This window comes from Dermacentor andersoni, chromosome 4, assembly GCF_023375885.2.
Source record: "Dermacentor andersoni chromosome 4, qqDerAnde1_hic_scaffold, whole genome shotgun sequence".
Taxonomy (NCBI): Eukaryota; Metazoa; Arthropoda; class Arachnida; order Ixodida; family Ixodidae; genus Dermacentor; species Dermacentor andersoni.
In genome coordinates this window covers 93,756,797-93,783,242 of record NC_092817.1, presented here as the reverse complement: position 1 = coordinate 93,783,242, position 26,446 = coordinate 93,756,797, and the positions used below count along the sequence as shown (strand labels likewise).

The 26,446-nt window shown below is 42.6% G+C and overlaps 2 protein-coding genes across 7 annotated transcripts in view; one reads left to right on the top strand and one right to left on the bottom strand.

Moving 5' to 3' along the window:
* LOC129386271 (zinc finger transcription factor family protein 17-like) lies at positions 1-26,375 on the top strand. Of its 3 annotated transcripts, none has more exons than XR_011893876.1 (4): positions 1-36; positions 12,929-13,069; positions 22,739-22,921; positions 25,870-26,375. XR_011893876.1 is itself a non-coding variant. In XM_055074048.2 (4 exons), the coding sequence occupies exons 1-4, from the start codon at positions 9,589-9,591 to the stop codon at positions 25,962-25,964; spliced, it is 549 nt and encodes a 182-aa protein (XP_054930023.1). In that variant the 5' UTR covers positions 9,496-9,588; the 3' UTR covers positions 25,965-26,375. The 3 variants fall into 3 exon arrangements, 2 of the variants coding, with proteins under 2 accessions (XP_054930023.1, XP_054930022.1); XM_055074048.2 differs by lacking the exon at positions 1-36 and adding an exon at positions 9,496-9,811 and having other exon boundaries at positions 22,739-22,828; XM_055074047.2 differs by lacking the exon at positions 1-36 and adding an exon at positions 9,498-9,811.
* The window catches only part of LOC126536493 (uncharacterized), a 53,666-nt gene continuing 27,273 nt past the window's right edge, over positions 54-26,446 (bottom strand). Inside the window, exon 6 of one of the 4 annotated variants that reach the window (XM_072287886.1) lies at positions 54-236. In XM_072287886.1, coding sequence (XP_072143987.1) covers positions 61-236 — 176 coding nt within the window. In that variant the 3' untranslated portion in view covers positions 54-60. The other 3 variants (XM_055074050.2, XR_011893879.1, XM_055074051.2) reach the window with 3 other exon arrangements.

Below are 26,446 nucleotides of genomic sequence, written 5' to 3'. Positions count from 1 at the left end.
TACTTTCCTATCGTCTCCATTATACATGGCAACCTGGTATGAAGAGCATGCGTTGGCCATTTATGCTTGAACTACTTTTTCCTGGAAACAGTCAACAAAATGTTTTGCATGGAACAAAGAAGGTATGTTCACCTTCGCAAGTAGTGGCTCATAGGGAAGGCTGGCACATTGGCTGGAGGGATCAAGGTTGGACATGTTGATCTCGACTGCACTTTTAACTCGAAGTCTATGGCAGCCTGAAAGCAAGAGTGCTTATGCTAATTTTCTGTTTGCCCTACGACATAGAATACACTGCCTACTTAAAGTACTCGGTAAAGCTGTTGAACAAGTTCAACTTAGGAGGAATTGTAGAAGCCCGGTAACCTGGGAAAGTTGGTATGATTTCACTGAGAGGGAAAATTAATTTGCACCCATTCAAATCTGAACTACTGGAGGCACCAGCACCTAAGCCAGAGAACCAGGGGTAGAGAGGCTGGCCAAGACTGCTTTCATCAAAACTCGTAGTAACATGATGGGAAGACGTCTGCCAGCCAATAACCGCTTCAACTAAAACTGTGCAGCATAATGTGGACAAAGCAAGACATAAAAGCTATAGAGACAAGCCCACGATAAGTATCCTCATCCCTGTAATGTTGTTTTCCTTTTTCGACGATGCATGGCACAGTTTTACTTCAAGCTCATGTTTACAAAATGGCTTCATACTATGTTTTATTGTGGAGTAACTGTTTATTCCATCACATAGTCAGCGATATCATTACAACAGTCAAGTGAAACGTTTACCTCTGCAAGCAGCAACAAGCTTTCAGCACAAGCTTGCATGGGCTGTGAATATGCACAGAGTAAGTGTACGACATGGCTTGTTGTGTCAGGTGCACTGTCCCATTGGCCAACTGTATGAGGAAGCTGGGAGATTCCAAGCTTGAGAGTATTAGTTATAGTAATGGAAAGAATGTCGTATAGCAATAATTCATTACAATTAAACCTTGTTATATGAAACAATTATAAATAGAATTACTGCTTAAATAACAGGTGGTGAATCACCAAGAGAATTACATGTATATGAAACTTCATACATCAAACTTGCTCAGACATTAAATGGATATATTGAACTCCGTAGCATTAGACATTGGGACACATATTAAAGGCTTCACTGCAGTACATCGGCAGATCCTGGTGGCGCAAATAGGACCTACAAATTCTGCATGGGCTAAAGGGTAGAAAGCGCTGCTCTGAATGTATCTATGTAGTCAAACGCCTTTTTAACAAAGTGCTCGCACCTTCAAAATCCTTTGCTATGCAGGTCACTTTGTTTTAAAGGTTGCGCAGCTCACTGCTCACAATAGCTAAGCACTTTCAACAAAAGAAAATCTTTAACAAGAATTCAAGAGAGACTTAATGAAATAGACCGCTAATTTTTCTCTGCAAGATATCCCTGACAGCACGTTCTACTGTAGCCACCCTATGCTCCATTGAGGTTCCCAGCTTGCTCTCCAACCAAATGCAGGAACCGTGCAAAGCAAAGCCCCCGATTGTCTAGTGCCCCTAAGCCTCCCTTGCTGCAAAATTTTTGGTCGCCTTCGTTGACATTCGCGGCCTATCCATGCATTCGTCAGCCGTTGATCCGTCACAACAAGTAGCATACGAGGTGATTGAATCCTGGAGCAGGGCAACAGAACTAGTAATATCAGCATGCTCTTCAAATACACTGCTGTTAGCGCTAGCGCACAGCTTACCCTGGTGACATCTTCGCGGGGCAGTGGCGGCACTGGTGCGGCATTCGTTTTATAAACGTAAATCAGCCGCCAGGGACGCATAAGTTTCTTTGTTTTACAGGCAAATTAATTGTGGTCTTCATTGTAGAGCTGTTCAACTGTAATCTAGTGCTTATGCTGATGCTACTTGCTGCATGCAGCGGTTCGTTTTCCTCACGTGATAGTGTGCGACGCTGTTGTATCTCAGCTTTCGGACTTTAAAACCAGCAAGCATCTAAAATGTGCTGCATAATAGACAGTTTTAGTTTAGCGTACACTATAAAATAGTGGGTCATCACTGTGCATGCGCAGAACGCTAAACGACCTATTGCGTATAGCGTACGCGCACTATTTCTCAGATTTAGCATTAGTGTCTTTGCGTGGTTTGCGGAATTTGCGTGAAACATGGCGGCGGCCCCGGCTGCCAGCTTCGAATTGAATTTGGCGTTGCTTTTGTAAAATGGACTTCGTTCTTTGCAACTGACTGTGTAAATGGCTTTCGCTTAGTCTCGGGCTGCTTCGACGACAGAGTATTATGGATAACCTTGTGGTGTTTTCGAGATCGCTTCTCGTTTCGAGTGAGTTGAAACCTAACGAAAGAAACATCCGACATGTTAGCACCACCTATAGCTACAGTCGGGAGATAGCCGCAATGACGGCACATGGCCTTTAAGATCTGAACATCTCACAGGCCAACTCAACCTAAAGAAATGTGTGCTGCTTAGCATACGCTATATATACTTTAGCGTATAGCATACGCTATAGTTGCGTACGCTAAATTAAAACTGTAATGTCAGACCCATAAGTTAGCTTCATCCCAATACAGTGGTGTTATGCATTCAACCATGCACTTAGCATTGTGATGAAGTATACCAACAGTGGGAAGGGGTCACAAACACTGGACATAGCAAGGTTACGCGGTCAAGCATACCATAGCGCTGAAGCATACTGAAAGTGGAAAAAGATAAAATTACATGCAGAGTATCCTGTGGGAGTTATCTAAATGATGCATAAGCATTTGCGACTGATCACCTACTGTTGTGTCGTCATATGCTGCTGCGTTTCATATAATTGCGAGAAACGCCACGAAAAAAATCATGAAATGGAGAAGCGCATTTGCAACACCAAAATGTTAAACTGAGACCAGCATGAGTATGAAGCAGAGGCCAGTAGTAGCACTGTTCACTCCTTTTATATTATGGTGCATTTGGATGATGTTGCTGCTTCATGGAAGATGAGCATTGGCCAATGCGTGCTGTTCTACGTGACGTAATTGAACTGTCACGTTAGGTAGACGTCATACGTAGATGTGGTCAATGATGCTGCCTCCTCTCGATGCAAACCATTATCAACTGTACATCAGCGGCCGCTGCTTATGGCACGGCTGCGCAGGCCCGATCTTACAATTCGCTCGCTCATGCGGGCCTTATCTTGAAAGCAATCATCTTACGTGATGGACGGGTTTCCTCATTGGGTAAGCATAGAAACCTTTACGCATTTTGTTTTAAAGTGAAGCTTTCTTTGTCTCTTCCTCTGACTTTCCCACTCCAGCTGCTGCTGTGGACTGCTGCTGATGTCACACACACCACATCGGGGGGGGGGGTTCAGAGTGTGTATATACATGACAGGCACAAGTAAGAGAAGAAAGGAGATGGGAGAAGCTTGTTTTCACCCCACCGCATCGAATGTGCACAATGTCCTCTGGAGCTCCCTGGCCGTTGTCACATTAGCCACCTGACAGCTGCAATTATCCGTGACTCCCCTCAGAAGCACTGAAGAAACTGCAGCGCTTATGTGCGAGGCGAGAGGGGACACAGATAGAACTGTAGAGAGAAGAAGAGGGAGGAGAAGAGGCAGTTCCCATATAAGATGGGGGAAGTGACATGAGAAGGCAAGGAAACTCCACTAACATACAACAGTGGTTGCGGTGTGCTTATGTTCAAGGCACAATACAATACGTTGCTGCTATTTCTGAAAAAATAAACACAATGAAAATATGTCAAGCGGGCAATTCACACGGCGTGCAGAAGCAGAGCCGCATTAATTAAAGCACACTGCAGCGTCCAGGAAACACTACAGAAGTGGTTGACCGTCAAATCAACACTTCTGTGCCCGCTGCATTAGCTCTGCTGCTATGGCATTGCGAGAGGTCATGGATTTGATCCCAATCGCGGGAACCACATTTCGACGGGGGCGAAATAGAAAACCCATGTGCACTTAGATTTTAGGACACATTAAAGAACATCACGGTGTCAAAATTAATCTGGAGTCTGCCACTATGCCGTGCTTCATAATCTGAGTGTCGTTTTGGCACGTACAGCCCCATAATCCAATTCAAGTTTAAAACTTCTGCCATAACGCGATGTGCCATATGAGGAAATGACAACACTTAACCCTCTCGGGTTATAAGATATGGCCCACAACAATGCCTCATGCAAACACCTCTCCCTGTGTGTTCTGCCTATTACGCAGACAAACAGCAGTGGTGCCCACAAGGTAACGTTTAACATCAATTCGCCAATCTCGTGTTAGCCTAAACGTTGAAGAAATTAAGCTTTAGCCATCAACACTGCTAATTATCGTCAATCAGAGCATCCAGCATGGAAAGCTTCACTTACATCAATTCCCACAGGGTGTGGGATCTGCATAATTTTTCCCTTATTCCTCATTTTTGTGTGCATAGCATGAACAGGAAGATGTTCCAATGAGCTCAGTTTTGAAAATATAGTATTATATGTGCAATCTCCGATTACGGTAAAAGCACCGAAACCCTTAAGAAGTGTACAGGCAGGGATTTAGAGCTATTTCCGGCAGGGTTGTGGTGATTTGGGCCCTTGCTTCGCCCATCTTGCAAGCTCCATATACGAGACTGCAACACAGCCTTGCACATGTTCCCGACTATACATGCGCACATGTGCCGTCATCTGTCACAGTATGAGCACCGAGACATCTAATAACTCACATGACACCCATTCAAAGCTGGTTCTGACGTTGCTGCAGTGATGGACCGCAATACATTACAGAAGCTCCAGTGCATAACACAACTGCATTGCGGTGAAGCTTAGTCTAGGGCATTGGCATTGAAACTTGTTTAAGAAATCACATTTCCTCAAGCCACAACCAGCATGCGTATTCGTGCTCTTAAACTGCACAACGGCCATCCATATGCCGACGTGTCGGAATGTTAAGTCAGGTGTAGTTCTGACCAGAATGCACATATTGTTTGCAATGTCTAGAAAGTGTTCCTAAAGTCACCTCTGCCGCATTACAGTTGAGTTAAGCAGGGAAGCTTATGCAATGTATTGCACTGAAGCATATTAAAAGCGAAAAATTGCAATTTCATTGCTGTGGTGATTTAAGCCCCTTGTTTGGGGGGCCATGACCGTGCCCCTCTGGAGGGCACAAAGGAGCGAGGAATCATGGTTGGAGAGCATGACACAAACCCTGGCGATGGAGAAACAGCTTTGATGACCTGCTCTACCGAAACTGCACTGCTTGTTCAGCAGGTGTTAATCAAGAAGCTAGAAAAATGAAACCTAGTAGTCTGGATATTTATTGACTACAGCAAGGCTTTTGACAGTCTGCAACACAAGATTCTAATAACAGAGTTGACTGCAAACGGTGTACATGGAATGACATATTTTGTTGTGTTCGTATCTGCCTGATTGCAGGCAATGCGTTGTCATTGGAAATAGTATTTCCTTGGACGGCAATATATTTAGGTGTCCCACAGGGCAGCATTTTAAGTCCCCTTCGACATTTACGTTAATGACATGATAGACATACGAAGGTTGATCCAGAAATAAGGTTCCCATCAATTTTAGAAGTAGAGAACATTGTTTATTCTCATAGAAATTTACATTATTGGAAAGATGAAACTTACATAATCGCCATCTTTTTCTATGCATTTTTGTATACAGTGCTCCAATTTCTGTATCCCAGTGTCGTAGAAGTCTGCCGCCGACCCACTGAGGAAGCATTTCACCTCTTCGACTTCATCGCTCCGGAAGCGTTGGCTACTAAAATGTTCTTTTAGCTTGGGGAACAAGTGATAATCACTAGGTGCAAGGTCCGGACTGTACGGTAGGTGGGGCATGACAGTCGACCCAAAGTTTGTCAAAAGTTCCTGGGTTTGACAGGAGACGTCAGGTCGGGCGTTGTCGTGAAGCAGTGTTACACTGGCTGCCAGTTGTCCTCGCCGGCAGTTCTGAATAGCTTGCCTGAGTTTTCATAGTGTTGCACAATAACTCTCAGAGTTGATTGTTGTCCCACGTTCCATTAAATCGATCAGCAGTACTCCCTTATGATCCCAAAAAACAGTGGCCATGACTTTGCCAGCAGAAGGAGTTTGAACTTCTTTGCAACTGGTGACTCTGGGTGACGCCACTCTTGGGATTTTTATTTCATATCAGGAGTGAAATGAAACACCCACTTTTAGTCTCCCATAAAAATGGAGTCCAACAATCCTTCCTTATCTTCTTGACAATTTTGAAGAAACTGGCGAGCACAGTCAAGGCGTTTCTCCTTGTAGTCTGATGTCAATAGCCGCGGTATCCATTGAGCACAACACTTCTGATACCCCAATACTTTAGTCAAAGCTCTTTCCACTGTACCGTAAGAACTTCCAGGAATCTGAGCAATAAGTTCACAGATGTTGATCCTCCTCTTCCGAAGCACTTTGCGTCGGGCCATCTTGATAACCACCTTCGAAACTGACGGTCTTCCACTCCGTTCTTCATCGTGGACTTTCTTTCAACCGGCACTAAACTCCCTAAACCACTTTCGGACGTGTTGAACGGACATGCACTTGTCGCCATACACCTCTGTCAACTGATGATGAATATCCACGGGGGAGTCCCCTTGGCGTGCAAAAAGCGAATTGCGGAACAAATCTCGTACTTGGTGCGATCAACAATGGGAACCTCCATATCGGACGGCTGCTGAGCCAAGAATGAGCGGTGCAGCGAAGCAAAGTGCGGCTGGGGGGAATGGAGAGTGGGGGAACAGCCGCCTGCATGAGTGTTGCCGGATTTCACCTCGCACCTTCCCGTGCGGCTGGAGCTCTTTGGGAACCTTATTGCTCGATGAACCCTTGCAGAAAGCGAGGCAACAACCATTCTATATGTGGATCATACCAGCCTGTTTGTCTCTGGTCTGGAGGCTTGCGATGTCATTCCTAAAGCGAACGCGCTCCTTTCCACTTCATTGGGATGGTCCAGCCACAACGGCCTTAAAAATATTATTTCTTTCCAGAACAGTTGAAATTACAAATTTACCAGGCACTATTTGCGTCTCATATTAACTACTGCATGCATGTGTGGGGCACCACTGTGAACACTAACACAAGCTTTTTCTTCAGAAACGTGCACGTCGGAATTATTGCTAACGTTCCATACCTCCACACAACATCACCACTTTTCACCAAATTTAACGCGATTTCAAACTGCCAGATCTGTATGGCTTTCCTTTACTCTATTCATATTTTTTTCCTCTAACAAAGTCTCTTCACTTGTAAAATCACTGTCGGGACTACAGCCAGGATAGATGGCTCATGCCAAAAAGGCTAACAATTTATCTAATGCAATCGCTAACCTGTAATGTTCCTTTACTTCTTAATAAGTATGAAAACCAAGGCATTATTAATGTTCATGTATTTATCCGGAAAGAAACGCGAAATATTTTTTGGTCTACAATCATTCATTAAATGATGCCTGCTCGCGGGAACAAATGTATGGATATCCATAACTGGGAGTTACTAATGCGCTGTTCTTTCTCTCTCTCTCTCTCTCTATAATATATATATATATATACATATATATTTTGATGGGCTCAGACACGGAACCAGTGTTTACGGTCGTCTTCTCTGAAGAAGGACAAGAAGCCCCCGGAAAGGCTGGTGACGGTCATCGGAGACGTTGATCTTCCCAACGATGTCAGGCATGTGTTGAACAAAGGTCCGAAATTCAGCCACGAGCCACGGATAGAAGCACATGAGTTCCTGGCGCTTAATAGGCGCATAGCAGGAAAGGCGTTGGAAGAAAACCGTGAAAGATGCCTTCTGGATGGTGTGAATACGCTTATAAGATCTACGACCAGCACTAACACGTTGACTAGCAAAGATTCTATGGGAAAAGTCGTGTCGTATTTCAGGAAGAATAGACTCCGGCTTTTTCAAGCTGACAAGGATGGTGGGTTTGTGGTGCTCACCGAGGAAGAGTTTCAAAAAAGAGCCGGCGAAGCAATTGCAAAGAACTTCATCCCTCTGAAAGCTAGTGCGACGCGAGTGAGAGGCAAGGCGGCTGTGATGTGCAAAGAATTAGATCTGAGCACGCTGGCCAATGACATTGGTAACACCAAAGCAATGCCCTTTCGATGTTCTTTACGGCCAAAACGCACAAACTGTCCGTGCCATTCAGAACAGTGGTCAGCGAAAATGGAACTTGGCTGATTGTGTTAAGCAAGTTTCTTCAAAAGCACCTTACATCCCTTAAAGTTCAAGATCCGTACGCCACAAAGAGTTCAAAAGATGTTGTTAGGTTTCTTGAGGGATGTACTTCCAATGGTTATGCGTTTTCAGTAGATGTTGAAGACTTGTTTTACTCTGTGTCCCACGATGCCTTATTTCGTTCTGTCAGAGATGCTATAGGAAGTAACAGTGCAGTAGAGTTCCAAAACTCCTCTGGCGTGTCAATATATAATTTTATGAAAATGCTAGAATTTTACCTTGATGTGACGTTAATCTCTTTCGAGAACAAGTTTTATCGACAAAGACAAGGGATTTGTATTGGATCCTGCGTCGCCCCGGTGCTTACTAACATTTTCTTAACCTGTATTGACAGCGCCTTGGAGCCAATTTTAACATGGTGCTTGTCCTGTGTCGTTCTCCCCACTTGTGAACGTCTTCGTTGGCGCTGTTCCTTCCTAAATCAAGTATGCACCATCTAGCCCAAATGAATGTTGTCCTGAACTTCTAGACTCGTTGATTTTTTCATCGCCGCGTCTAGCCATAACCACTATGGTCTAGCCCCAGGGAGCCCAAACAGAGGAAACGAAGGTAGAAATGAACGATAAAGGTAATCTAAAATGACGCAGGAACTAGGCAGCCACCGTACCTGCGGTTAATCAAACATTCAAATTTTGACACTTCACGTGCCAAAGCCGAGAACTGATAATGAGGCACGCCGTAGCGGTGAACTGCAGATTAATTTTCACCGCGCGGGATATGTTAACATGTGTTTAACGTACGGTACACGGGCATTGCATTTTTACTTCGTCGAACCCCGTCGAAATGCGGCCTCCACGACCGAGATGTGATCCCACAACCTCACTTTCGCAGCGCAACGCCAAAACCACTAATACAACATGGTGGGTCTAGAAGCCATCAGGACAGTTTCAGTTGGCTGGACCAATAAACCATATTGCTTTTCACAAAATCCCGCAAAAGTTGCGGAGTCCAACATGACGGTCTAATGTGAGGAGTTTATTTTAAACTTGTTTCAATGCCAGGGCAGAATAGTCAGACTTCGCCAACGTTACATCGCGATTGCATCTTTTGTCAGAATAGTAGATGCTTTCGGATTGCTACAGGCGCGCCCGTGCAGCCCACGCAGTTCGTGCGTGGTTGCGGGCCGGAGGAGAGAGATATGCACAAGAGAGGATATCTGCCACACCTTCCGACGTCACTCATGCTTCGCAAAGAGTGACGTCAGCATCTCTCGGCTTTTTCTTTCCTCCATGGTCAGAGCACCCGCAGATATAGAAGGCCCGCTTGCACGCACTGAGCATAGTTACGTAATCGGTTTTTAGGAAACCCCATGCTTCTCTTCGCGGTCTCGCAATGGCGAAAGTTGCTTCCTTTGAATGTCAGTACTGCGACCTGCGGTTAGCGAACAATCGCAGTCTGCAGAGGCACATAAAACTTGTGCACAAAATCACTCACCCGAAGTACAACTGCGACGAGTGTGAAGTAGCCCTGACTTTGAAAGAACTGGAGTACCGCCATATCAGCGTGCATTTCTTCGAGCCAGAATATGAGAGGTATCACTTTCTGACAATGCCAGGTAAGACACTTGCTTATTCTCTCAAAGCAACGCGTGATTACCGCTGCACCTGTTATTTTTGCATTACGGGCTTGCAGAGTGAACGATTCACTTGTTCACTTATTGCTTTAAATGTGCTCATTTATGGTGCTTTCATGCTTAACATTTTATCTGACCATGCACTAGCTGCAACTTATACCATCATACATTAAATTGCATGCTTATCATTGCTGTTTTGAATCGAAGCAACGCAGAATCATTGCTGATGGATCTTATTTAGGAATCGCATATTTAAGTTTTAAAAAAATGTACCCGCCGCGGCGGCCGCATTTAGATGGGAGCGAAATGCAAGAAACGCCTGTGTGGCACGTTAAAGGGACATTAAAGTGAAAAATTATTTCTTCTGCATCAGTAAATTACCGTTCTACAACACCAAAAACACCACTGTTACAATGATAAGACGTTTGGTAAGCCAGAAAAAGCGCAAGAACGAAATACGGGTGGCGACGCCTACTTGAGTTCCCGCACCTGGGGCTGTGACGTCGTGGATTTTGATGGCATCTTCTAGGGCCTACTAATTATATATAGCGGTACAGATTGACTATATTGAGTTCTAAAGGAACCAAATATTAAACATGGCAAGTTTCAGGAACCTTTATTCAGCCAACGCGGCCCAAATGCGAAAACATACTTTGGAATCCCTGACGTCACGCTAACGTACCGGCACTGGGGTTTCGGCGCGAAATTCAAATACTGATACTTCGACCTTCATTTTCTCATCTAATAATCAAACTATTTTTTTGAAATCACTGCCTGCAGGGTTCTCAAACAATGCTTCATTAGTCTAAACTGATTTATTGTTTCGCTTTAGTGTCCCTTTAAAGATCCCCTCGTGGTCAAAATTAATCCGGACTGCGCCACTATGGCATGCCTCATAATCAAATCGTGGTTTTAGCGCTAAAACCCTAGAATACATTCTATAAAAGAAAAGTGACTGGAGGAGCATGAATGAAGTTAATGATTTGCTATTTTTACTTTAACTAATGAAAGAAAGAAAACAAATATACAAAGTATGAACCCTGCTTCTAGTTCCCAACTTCTGTAAGGTAAACCATGCGATACAATATATGCAGATTTGGTAGCATGAATATTAGCCATAGTGGTGGCCATGCCATGCAGGAAAGCACTCGCTTTGCAAACTTGGAAATGGGTAAGCACCTATAGTATGGTACAGGAAAAATTTGTTTCTCCCCATTGCAGCAAGCACCTACTTTTTTTTTTTTACTGCATTCTTTAGGGTCTAGAAGCAATAGTTGTCAGGTTAGGTAGCATGGACAAGCCTCCTTGTACATTAATAATGTGTTAAATCAGCTTTTCTGTTCAAGAAATCTGGTCTAATCTTGTGCCCTAAACTGGTGCTGGAGCTTTCATATGCTTTACAGTCGTCGTATAGTTATGCACAGGCTTGCGCGGTATTGCACACTAATGAATAGAGGCAAGTGCACAGGTATGAGATTGCACTTCTGCCTAAGGTCGATCTGCAATCGAGTACATGGCTTTGTGTGAGCGAGAACTCCATACAATGGAAAGGATTGCGTCTAAAAACATGTACACACAGCAGAAAAAACAAAGTAGCACTTCATATCAATCTTAACACAATAAGTAAATGCTGAGTCAACCAAAGCGCAAATTTTGCATTGTTTGATTAAAGAAGTGCTAGAAGTACTGTACACTAGTTCTAATGATAGCTCCTGTCGAAGTTTTATATTTCCTGAATTCCCAATGTGCAAAAAATTTAAATCTACTAATTGTTCAGTTAAAACACGGGGAAAACATGGTGTCAACCACGTGCCAACTCACGCGTGTTAGCCGGCATGTCAACGGCGTCTGACACGCCGGCTGAGAAAAAGAAGAGGAAAGAAAAAAAGGATACGCCAAGAAACCAAACTAAGTGTTGTTGCCTATAGCTTGAAATTTAGCATAGCGGATAGATTATAAAGCTCCTTTTGAAATGTTTATGCCTATTTGTTGCAATGCCTTGAACTTATAGATAAGGTATGATTCTCTGTATTTTCTTTCTCGTTCAGAACGGAAATTTGTAAGATGTAGAGTTGTCATTTTCAGTTGTCATTTCATGCAGTTCTTGGCGTTGCTCACGAAAAAAATTTTGATGGCAGTCACTTTGTGCTGCTATAATTAGACGCCATGTCACAGTGTCAACCTCAAGTTAATAAAGCAAATTAGCTTACAGTTTCTATACATACTGTCACGTGGTGGTGACGTTAAGAACACAGTGGCAATACTGTGAAAGGCAAAACTAGATTTTATTGGGCGAACCTGTGCCCACAAAACAGGCTACACTTATAGCACAACGAAAGCGGCGAACACAGTCGGCGATCGTCGAAAATCTGATCAGCGGGTCAAGCGCGTCGGCTTTTATACAGAATCGTCGAATGTTCCAGACTAATCGTTGGGACCCGCGTGCCTTCCACAAAGTTCTACACCATTCGCGTCAGGCGAATAAATCAGATAACACAAGGTTCCGCGACAACAGACTGCGGATAGAAGCATCGATAACTTTCCAGAAACTTCGGATACATGCAAGCGCGTCCCGCGCTGTGCGATAAGATTTGTTAGACGGCGAAACGTGGTCGCCCGATAAATATAAGTACACGTGTCAATACTGTCTTCGCAGGAGTTTGATCTCTGTATGAAAGCTGCAAAATGTACTCAAACAAAGCATAGTTTAAATATGTACAAGAAGCAACATCATTCTTGTCACTTTTTTATATCTTCTTTTTCTTCAATTCCATTATGCTTCGCTCTAAAATTTTGCCCTGAGAAAAACAAATGCTTGATCCTCATCAGGAAAAGAGAAAAGATGTCACTGAACCTCTTCTTCATAACTACTGAGTTCCACAACATGTCTACGATTCAACTTTGTAACGCTAGTTCTGTGCATTACACACCCTGAAATGCAGACTGAACATAACAAGTGTCCAGGGTACTTAATCTTCTTTCTTCTTCTAAATTACCCCATAAGATATTCTGCACAGCCAACGTGGGCTTACAATAAACTGATTCCCCTTGACACACTGCATACATGTAACATTTGCTTTATTTTATTATCCTGATCAGCTTTCAAGTCATTGAAGGAAAAGGTGGAGAAAGACACACGCAGTCACTTCATTGCAAGGACAGGTACAGAGACTTGCGGCCACCTGAAAAAGAAGCATTTCTACTTCGTCTGTCACCGGTCTGGAAGTTATGCTTCACAAGGTATCGTGAAATGCCCGTATCATGACCACCAGTCTGAGTCTCTGGCTTTGATGGGTTTTTAAAAACCACAGAGATTTTTGTTCAGTCATGTTTATACGATTACTCAAAGAAGCGTTAACAGCATATCGGAATGAACCTCAACATGGACAGTTATCTCGGTATGCTCACCCAAGCTGGGAATCATGTGTGCCTAAAGTTGGGCTTAAACATACTCCAAGGCCATCTTGGCCAAGATTATACATATTATTCTATTTCCTTCCTATCATTCAATGCACCATGTATGCAGTAACACTGAATGAAGTGCGAGTGATGCGAAAGAAAATAGAACAGGATAAAAATTGTATACACTAGCCTGACCCTGGTCACCTCAAAGCCTATGCATCAATATTAAACTACTTACACCCGAGTCCAAGCGTACCACTGTCCAAGTGGCTGCCCTTTAAACAAAGCTCTAGTAATGCTGGACCTTGCTGTTAAAGAACTCCTATAATCAACCACAAGACATCGACTGTAATCGCAAACCAGACCTATGATAGCACCAATGTTAAACTATTTGTTGTCACCAATATGAGTTAAGCACATTTGTTTTAGAACTACACTGTACTATTTCTGTGTCAGTGATTGCAGGGGAGTCCTCGTGTATCGTGTTAGACATAAAAGGATTAAAGAGATGCCTACAGAGACATTGCGAAAGTAGCTGGTATTAGTAGATTGCACCAATGATTGGAACATCTTTTTGGAGCACATGTTATAAGCACATGTAATAAATAACGAACAGTGACACAATACATCCAGCGGTCAGATGCAAGTAGTACTGCTCAACATGACAACAGATCACTATTCACCACTGTCGGAGTGGCAAAGTTTAAAGTTCGTTTCCAAAAGCATTGCCTGCCTGGGTTACATGTCGTCATAACCTTCCCATGTTATGAATACGTAAAATTTATAGCAGGCCCATCCCAAAAATTTGGGGATGTCCAAAGCCAGTATATCAAAAAAATGTCTTCTGTTTGATTCTACTCTAACCTTATAGTCCACGGATTTCAAGTGACTGGCCCAGCTAGTAGTGCAGGTGGCATGCAGCTCTAACAAGTAGTGCGGCTGGAATAGGAATACTTTATTGTGGCACTGGTGGCCTGAATTCAAAGCCTTTTCATTAAATAACAAAGCTCAAAAAGAACAGTGCCACAGTTATTTTTGTCTTACTGAGACTTGGCTAATACAGCCCACACCCACAGTGGGGGGTGTGTCAGCATGCAGCGGTGGCCTAGCCAGTTAAGGATTTGGGCTAGGAAATAAGTAGTCATGGTGCATGTTGGAGCAGAAAAATTCGCCCTTTTGGAATAGTTCGAGTAGTACAGCAGTAATGTGTAGCCATTTGGTGCAGCTCATTATTACTGTGCACTCACTAAATGCTGCTCAACAGCAAAGGAAGACACCAAGGCCAACAGCCAGCAGCAGCCAATTAGTACCACGTCAGTATGTTGCAAACACTTTTCTTTGAATAGGTAAGAAACCTTCATAAACGATTGAAAAATTCATGCAGAAACTCCTCTGGGACTTAAGTACGCTTAAGCATTGTACCACTTGCTCATCTCCACGCAGCCCAATGTCATTATCAACTCATTTTCAAGGATACGGCAGCCTGTAATGGAAAATTTCAGAAAGACATCCTAGGGAAAGTAAAAGACGTCCAAACGAATGTTACTGAACTTCTTTCCTAAATGGAAGGAACCTCTGGCGTCACGAGGTAATACATATGCTTGACACCCAGGACAAACTGGAAAGCATAAAATCAGGACAATTGCAACACAAGTTTGGTGGTAGACGACCTCAGTAACAGATTGCGTCACAACAACCTTATCTTTAAAGCAGTCATTGAGCAAGACTCAGAGACGTGGCAGGAAAAGGAAGGGCTTGTAACTGAGTTAGTTTCTAAATATTTAGGCATTGCAGCTGGTGAAATTGAGCGTGCCCATAGAATAGGACAGAAAAGACAAGGCTATACTTGGCTGGTAATTGTGAAATTCCTAAACTTAAAGAAGAAAACACATACTGAAAAATGCATTTAAACTAAAAAAGGTTTGAATCGTCTCATGTGGACTGATAAGGATTTTTCAATGAGGATGCAGTCCAGAAACTCCGAGATTTCGGACGTTCCAAACAGAAGCCCACTGAAAGGTTCAAACTTCTGTTTGGCAAGCTTCTACTAAACAACACGATTTGTCTTTGACCATACCACTAATGAAGTAAGCGCCCTCCCGAAACGTCACGTCCTCGTGAAAACCCAGTGATGTAAAAAATGAACGCTGTGATGCATGTGTGTCAATTCTTTTGTCAAACTTCCGCAGCTTATTTCGTAAGCAAGATCACCTCTGTTCTTATCTTGAATCCTGTTCAGTAGACTTTCTAGGCACCGAAACCTGGTTGTCATTCGACATTTTGGATCGTCCTTGTCTCGTCAGTTTTCATTATTTAGAAAACATAAAACTGAATCGAGAGGTGGCGGTGTGTTAATCGCAGTAAAATCTAGTTTGGAAGCTTGTGTTATTGAAACTAATTCCTGCCTCAAAATTGTAAGGGTTGCTCTCTGTCTGCCCACACATTCTACCTCTGTCATTGGAGTCTGCTATCGTCCACTTGATTCATCCCACTACTTTCCGGATCATCTAAACAAGTCTTTAAGTTTTGTCCAGAACAAGTACCCGACATCACCAATATTTCTTGTCAGCGATTTCGACTATCCCAATATTGAATGGCATTGATGCCGACCCCTGTATGGCACAAGAAAAACGTCAATGCCAATATTTTACTGGCATGCTCTCAACTTTCAATTTGCATCAAATTGTTTCTGTTCCCACTCATGGTGATTCACTCTGACCTCATACTAGCCACAGAACCAAATAATGTTACGGAAAATGTATTGGATGGTATCAGTGGCCACAATATCTTGCATTGTGAATTCATAGGTGCCCTAAAGAAACATGAAAATAGAAAGAAATTAATATTTGATTACACCCGCGTGAATGTCAGCGGGCTTGTTAGTGACCTTTCCACCTTTTCTGTCGGCTTCTTGCAGTCATTCCCTCATTGCAACATAAACACAAACTGGGTTTTTCTTCATAATGGGCTGATCACACTTAAAAAGAAAAGCATATTCCAAAATTCAAAATAACAGCCTGCACAGAAAGCACTTGGTTTGCGACGCATGTGAAACCTATATATTGCAGAGCTGAACTATGAGCATCTGTGGAAGATTGGAGGCCCTATCGTGAGCACGCACACTTATGCAGGACTGTAACAACAGCCAAAGATAAATTTTTCAACCATGACATTTCAGACATGCTTAGCAATGACACAAAAATTTAGGAAACCCAAATTATCGAACTTGACGGTACCGTTATCTAAGGATGGTAACATTCTTTCTCTGGCACGTGTTGCTATTGAATTCAACAAGTTTTTTTTCATCCGTTTTCACGGACGAGACTCCTGTACCTAGTAGCTTTCAGGCCCCTATTTTGCATTCAAGCATGCACAACATTAATATCGCTTCTGAAGTAGTACAGTCCTGTATCGATTGTCTTCCAACTAACTCTGCTCCTGGCCGTGATGGCATCTGCCCTAAACTTAAGATATCCAAACCTGCAATATGTCGCATTTTAGCCAAGCCTTTTCAGCAATGTATTGACACGGGATGCGTCCCAAATGTTTGGAAGGCAGCTTGCATAATTCTCATATTTAAATATGGTGATTCGTCTAACCCATCAAATTACAGACCAATTTCTTTAACCAGCATGTGCTGCAAACTTCTCGAACACATCATTTCATCTGCTCTAATGAAGTTTCTTACAGAACATAACTTTTTCTTTATCAGTCGGCATGGACTTTTACACGATTGATTTGAATTAATGACTTGCATAACTCCACTCATTCTTTTTATCGAATCGATGTAATATCTCTAGACTTCGTGAAGGCTTTTGACAAGGTTCCTCAATTCTGGCTTATTCATAAACTGACAGATCTTAACATGTGAGGATAACTAGGTGGACTACAATCTTTTTAACTAACTGGTAGCAATCAGTTTTCATCAATGACCATTTGTCTCCATTAAATCATGTCAAATCTGGAGTACCGCAAGGTTCCATGCTCAGGCCTATTTTGTTTTTAGATTATATTAACGATATTAGTAATGGTAGGCGTTTCATAGACTATTTGCTGATGATTGCGTGATCTACTAACCCTGAGGACACCTGCTACCTTCCATCTTACTTAGACAATCTCCGTAAGTGGGGCAGTAAGCAAGCGGAAATCAACACTAATATAACAAAAGCTATCAGATTCGGGACTACAGCTAAACCCGTGTTATGCAATTGCATAATTATAAAACATGCCCGTAGCCTCGGTATTCGCAATATCTGGGTGTTCATTTGTCATCCGATCTGTCATGGAACATTTGCGTAGATGTGATTTTCACTAGAGTGTTTTAGTTTAGTGTCATTACGGTCCACCCCGCTCCAAGTTGCCCCGCTAAGCCACATGGTGGAGTGGTGGGTGATTGCATGTTTTAGTTGTATGTCTAGCCTAGCGGAGGTGGATAGGTGCTACGAGTGTCCCCTTTGGAAAGATGTGTGGGTTGCGCCATGAAGCTCTTGTATTGCCTAATGTTCTACCTATGTTAACAAAGAAAAAAAAAAACCCACGATGACTTCCCATAACCAAACTTTCTGAACTTTGTCTTTGCAAGCCTCTGTTGTTTGACGTTTCCCTACTTTTTGTCCACCAATCTTCCATTCGCTGCTTACCAATCTTTACTGCATACATTTTTACTTTCCCTCTGCTCTTGCTGAACCCAAGGGCTTCAAGCAGGCCAGTGGTGTATGTGTGTGAAAACTTTTATTGTAATGATGTCCGGAGGCTAGACTTCTCAAGCCAAGGCGGGCCGCTCCCATGTTGGCACTGTCAGGCCAAGCCTTTCAGCGACATCATGGGCCCCCTGGACTGCCCTTAGTTGGTCCTGAAACAATGGGCTTTGAATCCTTTTCTCCCACTGTGTCCATTCTTCAATGAGTTTGGGGAGAGTCGCAGGACACCCCGCCAGCGTATGTCTGATTCCAATGATGCCATTACAATCATTGCAGTCCATCTTAATCTCCCTCTGTGGATATATTTTATTAATGGTATATAGGCCAGTGGTGCCTAAATCTACTGCTGGGGAGATATTTCACATTCTAGTAAAGCATGCTCTATTGTTTCCCTAGCTTTACCGCAGCAAGCACATGCTTCTTCCTTCTTATATTTTGCTGTATAAGTGCGTGTTCTAAGGCATCCCGAGCTCATTTCAGAAAGTAATAAGCTTCTCTTTGAGTTATAATAGATTGTTTCTTTCCCGATATTGTTATTTCCTCTTCAGTAGTTACTCATAGCAGGTTTATTTTCCATTGCCGCCAGCCACGAGATTATCTCGGCCTCTCTGGCTTTCCGCTTGATGTTCCTTTCGTATTTGCAGTGCCTTCTGGCCGAATTCAGGGTAATGAAACAAAATAAAAGCACCTATAAGTAAAACTTGTAAGTAAAGCTTTTATAAGTAAAATGAATACATATAGCTTATTTGTCCATAAAGCATCTAAACGTGAACTTGTAATGCATTACTGGTCCATTTTATCCAGTGGAAAATAAAGCCCCATCTTGGGAAATGCCACGTGATAGCCAGCGAGCTTGCACTTTGCATCCAATCTGATCCTTTCTGATGCCAACATGTTGCACAGCATGCATCACATACTACCGCGCTGCGAGGTTTTCAAATGGGTCAGCATGCGCACCTTCTAGCAGACATAAGTCTTCGTCTGTGCAAATCTGTCTTGTAAAGAGCAAGGCAGGCAAGGTGCCTCGATGCACGTGCCAGAGTGGGTGTGTGCATCGACCACCCTTGCTAGAAAAAAATGGCAGCAACCTTCTGTTCAGGCAGCTTGTAAGCGGACCGTGTTTCTGACTCCACCAGCCTGCTTGCAGCTAAGCGGAGGGCGCATGCGCATTCACGCTTTCGCTCCGCTCAGCTGCTTAGCCGAGTGTAAAAACGGCAAACTAGAACACTCTACTAAAGCAACCAGATCACTTGGCTTCATAAGGCACTATTTGCACTCGGCTAACTCCGAGACCAAATTTCTGGCTTACACCACCTTAGTATGCTCTAAAATCGAATATGCCTTCTTAATTTGGAATCCACACATGAGGCCTACCTCGAACACAAACTAGTGTCTCTGCAAAATAATGTTGCTCGCTTCATCACAAGAAACTACTCGCATACATCTAGTTACGGAAATCAAATATTAGATTAATTTAGCTCCTCTCAATATACGCAGGCTTCCGACACTATTGTCCTTCTTTCATAAACTTTACTCCAATCGGTTGTCCCACGTGACTCTAAATATCAGACTAGCTCGTGACATGTGTCTTGACGGCTTGATCACCAACTTAAAATCGCACCCATCTTCGCCCACACTAATCCGTTTTTCCACTCACCTCTTCTCCTCGCTATTTGTCACGACTCATTTGTACATAATTTAAAGTTGTTCCTAGAAATCTGAACTACCTCTTACCTTGCTGTTCCGTTCCAGTTGCATTTCTTGATGTTCTTATTTAATATGCAATTTTGCTTTCTTGTTTAGTAATGTATACTTAAATTTTTTTCCATTGTTTTGTAATGTAAAACAGCTCATTGTGATAAGTCAAGTATTTTAGGAACCTTGAACCTTGTCATTACTATGTTTTTTCACACATTGTATATACCCTGTAATAAGTCGTTTTTTTTTCACTAATTCATGTTGTTCCAATTCATATTTCTTGTTTAGTTGTGTACTTTTGGTATGTTTTGCTCCTTTCATTGTAATCCCTGTAAGAGATGGTGTCTGCCATGAAAAGGGTACCTGGCCCATACCATCGTCCGACTCATTCATGCTAAGGATGTTGTTGAAGGGAGGAATGAGGAGTAGGGGATTTATTTACAATATCTACATGAAGGGTGGAGAACATTACATCTGATCAGTCTAGCATGACTGAAATGCACACTGAACAGCCGAAAATGTCTGCTTAAACACTCTCTGTCCTTACTAGATCCCTAGGCCAGGGAAAGCTGCCATCCAACCTTCATCCAATCAAAGCGTCCAAAGTCGTCGAAGTACCCGCCTTTGAGGGCGAAGGTTCACACACTCTCTTGCACTTTTGTTTTACTGAACACACCAAAACCAGTGAGGCCTCATAGACAGGTGTTGTCACGCTTGACTCAAGCTGGCATGTCGTTCCTGAGCTGACTCTGCAGTTTGCTGCTGAATCTGTCATGACCGTGACTATTACCAGAGTACATGGGGGAATGCCATAGAACAAACATTTCCAGGAGTTTTCTTGCTCCAATTGGTCCCTGAAGGTGACAGCGAACCAGCTAACAATCCTGTCCGCCAAACGTGTCTAGCCTTACTGGCTCCGAAGGGCTATTCGAAGGGGGCGTGTTGTTGGCTTCACGAAGCGATTCATTGCAGTGAAGCCAGAAGGTCACTATCCCCGCTGGCCAATCGTAACATCCCCCACCCCTATGCCTCCTGGGCTCTTTAGGGTACTTGAACAAAAAAGTGTTATGGAAGTTAATATGACCGATATAAACAGCAGCGTCGCAGCAACACTGACTGCTGCAGACGGCGGCGCCAGGTGTGCTGATGACGTTCTGATCATTATAAGCTGATACTGCTCTTTAGTGCCTTATCCATCCATGTCAAACCATTATACGCCGCGTGGACCATATCTTGAACTCCGTGTTCTCGTCGCTTTGCCTTGAAGAGCGGGCCCATATCTTGAAAGCGATCTGCGAAAGGTGCAGGGTGCGGTGTGTGCCGAGAGATTTGCGAGCGCTGCTTCGATCTCGTGGTAGTGACAGGCAGAACAAAGGTAAAGCCACTCACTGCTCCATGCTCTATCTATATTGTATGCACTTTTCACTTTGTTGGGTACTTGAAGGCTGTTCACCTCCGCCGTGGGTCGGCCCAGTATTGCACTATCTCTGGGATCGGCCCACACTTTTATCTTGCGTGATGGACATTTGGTAAGCATAGAAATGCTTACACATTTAAGAAAATTTTAACACCCAGAACCAGCCAATTATTACCATGCCAGTATGTTGCAAGTACTTTCATTTGAGTAGGTAGAAAGCCTTTGTAAATAAATAAAAATTTTGTGGGCTAATGAAAGCAGCTGTGTGCCTAGGTGTCGGAGAGGCAAGAAATTACAACTGCACTAGAACAATTTGCTCTGTCACACATAACAAAAGAACTGAAGGTGAATGTCTTATGTGCATTGCAAATGACACATGTGCTTTCATATGCACTATGGCACATGCACAAGTGTATTACACCCGATAACAATGCAAGAGACTGCCGCGAGGCTATGAACGGCGTCCAGAAGGAGGTGCCATAGCACAAATGGATGCAAAGATGGCAGTGGTGGACACAAACAACATTGCTACCATTCCATGCACTCAATTTTGTTACAAGGTGGTTTGCTGGCCTCTGCAAATAGATATGAGTCGATTCAACTGCAAATAGATATGAGTCAATTCATCAGCTAACTGTAGCTCTAGTTACTGATACCCAACCGACCTGATGAAGCAGTGCTGATTAGGGCCAATGGTCAGGGTAGTGTGCCATGAAATTAGCTTTTGGTGATTGTGATATGGGCTGCAAGCAGTTACAGGAAGCTTGGTGTTAATATATTGGTACGATTGGCAATTGTTTCCGAGATCATTAGTACAAGTTTTTGATAACTGATGAAGCACTGCTGTACGAGTCCACAAGATCACAGCAGATCTGCTTTCCATGTGAAGCTTTCATCACTTTAACTTGTATATTATTCTACTATATGCAGGGCTCACAAACCATATACAATATTTTCCGGACAATAATTTGAACCTGGCACAAGTAACCTCCCCCTCTTTTCACAAGTCGGCAACTATCACAAGTGTGCACAGAAGTTAGTTCCTGTACTTAAAAGATCACAAATTGCCATACAGTTCTGAACCACATGCAAGAACACATGTATGCAATGCAAACTGTGTGCCTTCCAGTGGTCAATGGGTCTTAGTGCATGCCATTGTGCTTGCTATGAATGCTGCTTTTGTCACCGTACCCTGTTAGCATTGCATATAGTAATTGCTTCGATTGGTGTTGACAGCCAGGACGAAACTTATACTGAGAGAGGCATGCCTGATAATCAGATCGTGGTATTGGCATGTAAAAACCCAGATTTGTTTTATTTGTTCTTGTTTCGAGACAAACCAAGTGTTTTTGAAATGCTGCATGCAATGCTTTGACCTCGGGCAATCCATTGCATTACTGCAAATATTACTCAATATTTGAAAAGTCTAGTAGATGATCCATCTCAAACTGAATTACTTGCACGTTCACTATTTGTTTCTTATATTTAAGTCTTCTCGTACCCCTGCTGAAAACGCTGCGTTGCCCTGAAAGCGTGAAAATACCACACCTTTGCACAGTTCGCGTAGCCAGGTTTCAGGCAAGTTGAATTGTAGCTAAATGGTGTAAATGGTGTAGTAGAACCACCACTAAGCATGTGTTGGAAGTCCAGTGCTTAAGTTAGAATAAACTACCCGGTTATCTTTTTCCACAGCTACAAGTAAACAAAAGCTGAAGCGGCCTTCAAGTGTCAAGTGTGGAAAAAGATGTTTTGCGGCAATGGCTGTGACTGAAGACAACACAGGTGTGTATGTGGTTTTCCAATTCAAGCACAGAGGCCACGACTTTGAACTGGGTCGTGTTTTTCTGTCCAAGTCGGAAAGAGCTGCTATTGCTGGTAAGAAACCGCTTTTGCCCTGCGTTATAATACATAAAGAGTGGTTGTTGAGTTTTCAACATCCCAAATACAAGGCAATACTCATGCCAGACCATGCAATGAACTTGGAGCACATGAAATTCATTTATAATTCATAATTTCCACATAATTCGAGGCCACCTTTACTGACTGCTGGGCATTATAGTTAATGACATCATAAACATGTTTATCATTTTGCTACATTGTATCAATGCCTGAAGGGTTCAGAGAGAGAGAGAAAAAAGGGAACCGTTCTCCAATTTCACAGCGGTAACAACTACCTTGGCACAGCCAGTGGCCTATATTTGACCTATATGGCTATTCTTATTGCAGGCAACGACTTTAGTTATTTTATACTTGTTTGCATCACTTCATGTACCAAGCAGGAAGGTGTAGTGCCTCCTGGTGCACTGTAGGCCACGTAGCAGACTGTGGCTTTTTCTTTTTCTGTTTTATTTTTCAGGCTTTCAGTTAACTGTATTGGTATGACTTATGATCCTAGTGGGATTCAATGTCTCAAAATAGCAGTAAGCTGGAATAATTTCCACTTGGGATTACTTAAGGTGCATTGTACATAATTATGTCTGCCATTTTGCCTAAACTGAAGTGCAAGTATTACAGACATCGATGAAACTGCGACCTCTCGCCACTACTGTAGGTCATCCACAGCAGATGTGCTTTCCATGTGAAACTTTCATCAGCTCAAGTTGTATTTTACTCTACTATATGTAGGGTTCACAAACCATGTGCCATATTTTCTGGACTATAATTTGAACTGTTGTACAAGTCACCCCCTTGCCCCCCTCTTTTCACAACTTTCAAAGAAAAAATATGTGTATATAACTCACTGTATAAGATGCATCTATCTTAACTTGGGTCAGCATCGTGAAATGCGATTGTGCATGTTTATACACTTATCCTAAAATGTCGTACTTACCCATTACAGGGCACTAAACTTCAGTAAAAAAAAATTTTATGAGCCGCACATTCTAGCAGACAAAGTAAACTGCAAGTACATTGCTGGAGAAAAAGAATGTCTCATGTTGGTCTTGCATATATAAGTTACACTGTTCTACAATACGCTTGGACGAAAATGAAAAGAAAATGGTGGCACCTATGGTTTGGAAAATATGGTGCCTTAATACTTGGATGCTCATGAATCAGCTATGTGAATGAAACATGATTGAAACGGTCACGATAATTAGGCTTATACCCCTGTCACACGGCGAAAACTAATGTCATTTGAAAATGATGACAATGACGATAGTAAAAAAAAAAAAACACGCCTCAAACCCACTTTTGTCCAATAATTATTTTCCAGTATGCTAAATTCCACTAGAATATGTGATCACTGCTTTCAAACCGTAGTGTTCGATTACTAACTTGTCGACATTGCCATCGAAGTCGAGTCGAGCTAAGGCAAGCAACAGGGCGAAGAGAACGATAGGCGCGTCCGCTACATCTGCTAAAAAAGGTACGAGAAGGGCAGTTGCATGTCATCGCCTTTCTGATGTGCATACGAGCTTCTAATATCCTCATTCTTGGCGCGTGCCACAGGAAAAAACGCGCACGCTTTTATGCCAAGTCAATTGAAGTGGCCGCGGCCGATGCTCCGGTGAGAACCAACATGACTGCTGCAGCGAAAGCTAAAGATGGCTGTCTGGTCACTGGACTGAGAGTAGTTTTCTGTATTTACCTATGTGATGGACTTCAATGTCGTTAAAGCAATAATTAGGTAATAAAATGGATAGAATAGTGATTTTTTGTTAAAACAAAAAAAGAAGCACGTACTGTTTGCGAAACACTGGTAAACTCGTGGTGTCGAGGATACACATTCAGTTCCAAACGAATGCGAATGAGTTTGGCGAACTGATTTGTTTGTAAATGTCCTTACGTTTTACCGTGTGACACCAAAGAAATGGCATTATCAGCGAATGTCATTCGTTGTAAATGACATTAGATTTGCCGTGTGACAGGGGTATTAGACATGAACTCGTAAAACAGCTTCAAGTGTCCAGTCAGTACTCTACTTGACTGAAATAATACCTTTAACTCAAAAACCCACATGACTGCATAGCCTTCAAAGCATACGTTCACAGGTGTGTCTGCTCTGTAAATATGGATGAATGACTGATAAATCAACCATTAAAAATAATTGCTGAAAGCTTTAATTGACAATTTTTATATTGACATTAATCAAATTATGTGCATCAATTCAGTCAGTAACAGTGATGTTTAAGTTAATCTGGAAATGCTGCACATGTTTTCGATTGCAGACTGTTTTGCCCTTCTATGGTGGCATGCCACTATGGAAGTGGCAATAACTTATGCTATGGAATGTAATTGGAAAATTAAGTTCTAACTGTAGGATAGAAATTGATAACAATGGCAATATTTAGTAAAGGAACTAAAGTGGAAGACATTTTTGCCCTGGGTAGGATCTGAACCACAATCTGCACATGTCCAGTCCAGTGCAATGCTTTTACAATGGTTCAGTAATGTCTCTTGTGCGAACAAGGTTACCAACAGTGAAGGATGAAATTGGCAGCCTAGCTGTAAACTTGGTACACACAATAAATTTCTTCACTTACGTACCTGATAACACTGGTGCAGATAATCCCTATGACGGTTTATCAATGACACCAAACATTTAAACACTTTAATATGTAATCTTGCCTCTTCAGCAGCTGAAGGCTGCATAACACCTAACCTAACCTAACCTAAAAAGAACAAAAATTGCGACAGCTTGAACTATTTAACACACACCATTGCAAAAGGTTTTTGTAAGTTAATGTAACTCATTATTCAATTAAAGGAATTCTAAATAATGATATTAAAAATGTTCATCAGTGCCCATTTCACTTCCTTGCGTGCTCGGTAATTTTTACTTATGCTTCAACTAATATACACTCTTTCTCTACTCTCTCAAGACAAGCTGCGAGAAGGCGTGTCCATGGATGCAGTGCAGTACTGGATAATGTGCGGTCCAACGTGGATGAGACATTCCACCGCATTAACCTGTTAAGCAAGCAGGATCTCCGCAAAATAATGAGGGATGCCAGAGTCTCGAAGACCGAGCGGCTGCACGATAATGACTATGTGAGCGTGCAACTCTGGGTTGAGAGGATGCATAGTGAAAAGGAAAACCCATTGCTCTTCTTTAAACACCAAGGACAACCTGACAAAAAGTGACATTTTTTTAGAGAAAAAAATGAGGACCTTTTGGATGACAGAGATTTTATGCTAGTCATCATGACCACACCACAACAGGAGCTTTTCAAGAGGCTTGGAACTGATCGTATATGTGTCGATGGAACACATGGAACAGCAGGTGAGCAGTACTATATAAATGCCTTAATAATAAAAGCAAGAAAGAGGGAATGCTGTCCAAGAATAATTGCAATAGATATGATGAGTAGTATTCCTTCACACATGATATTTCTCTTAATTTTTCATTTGATAGAGTTCTCAATTATCAGTAACGGAGCAAGAATGAATTCAGCGCTC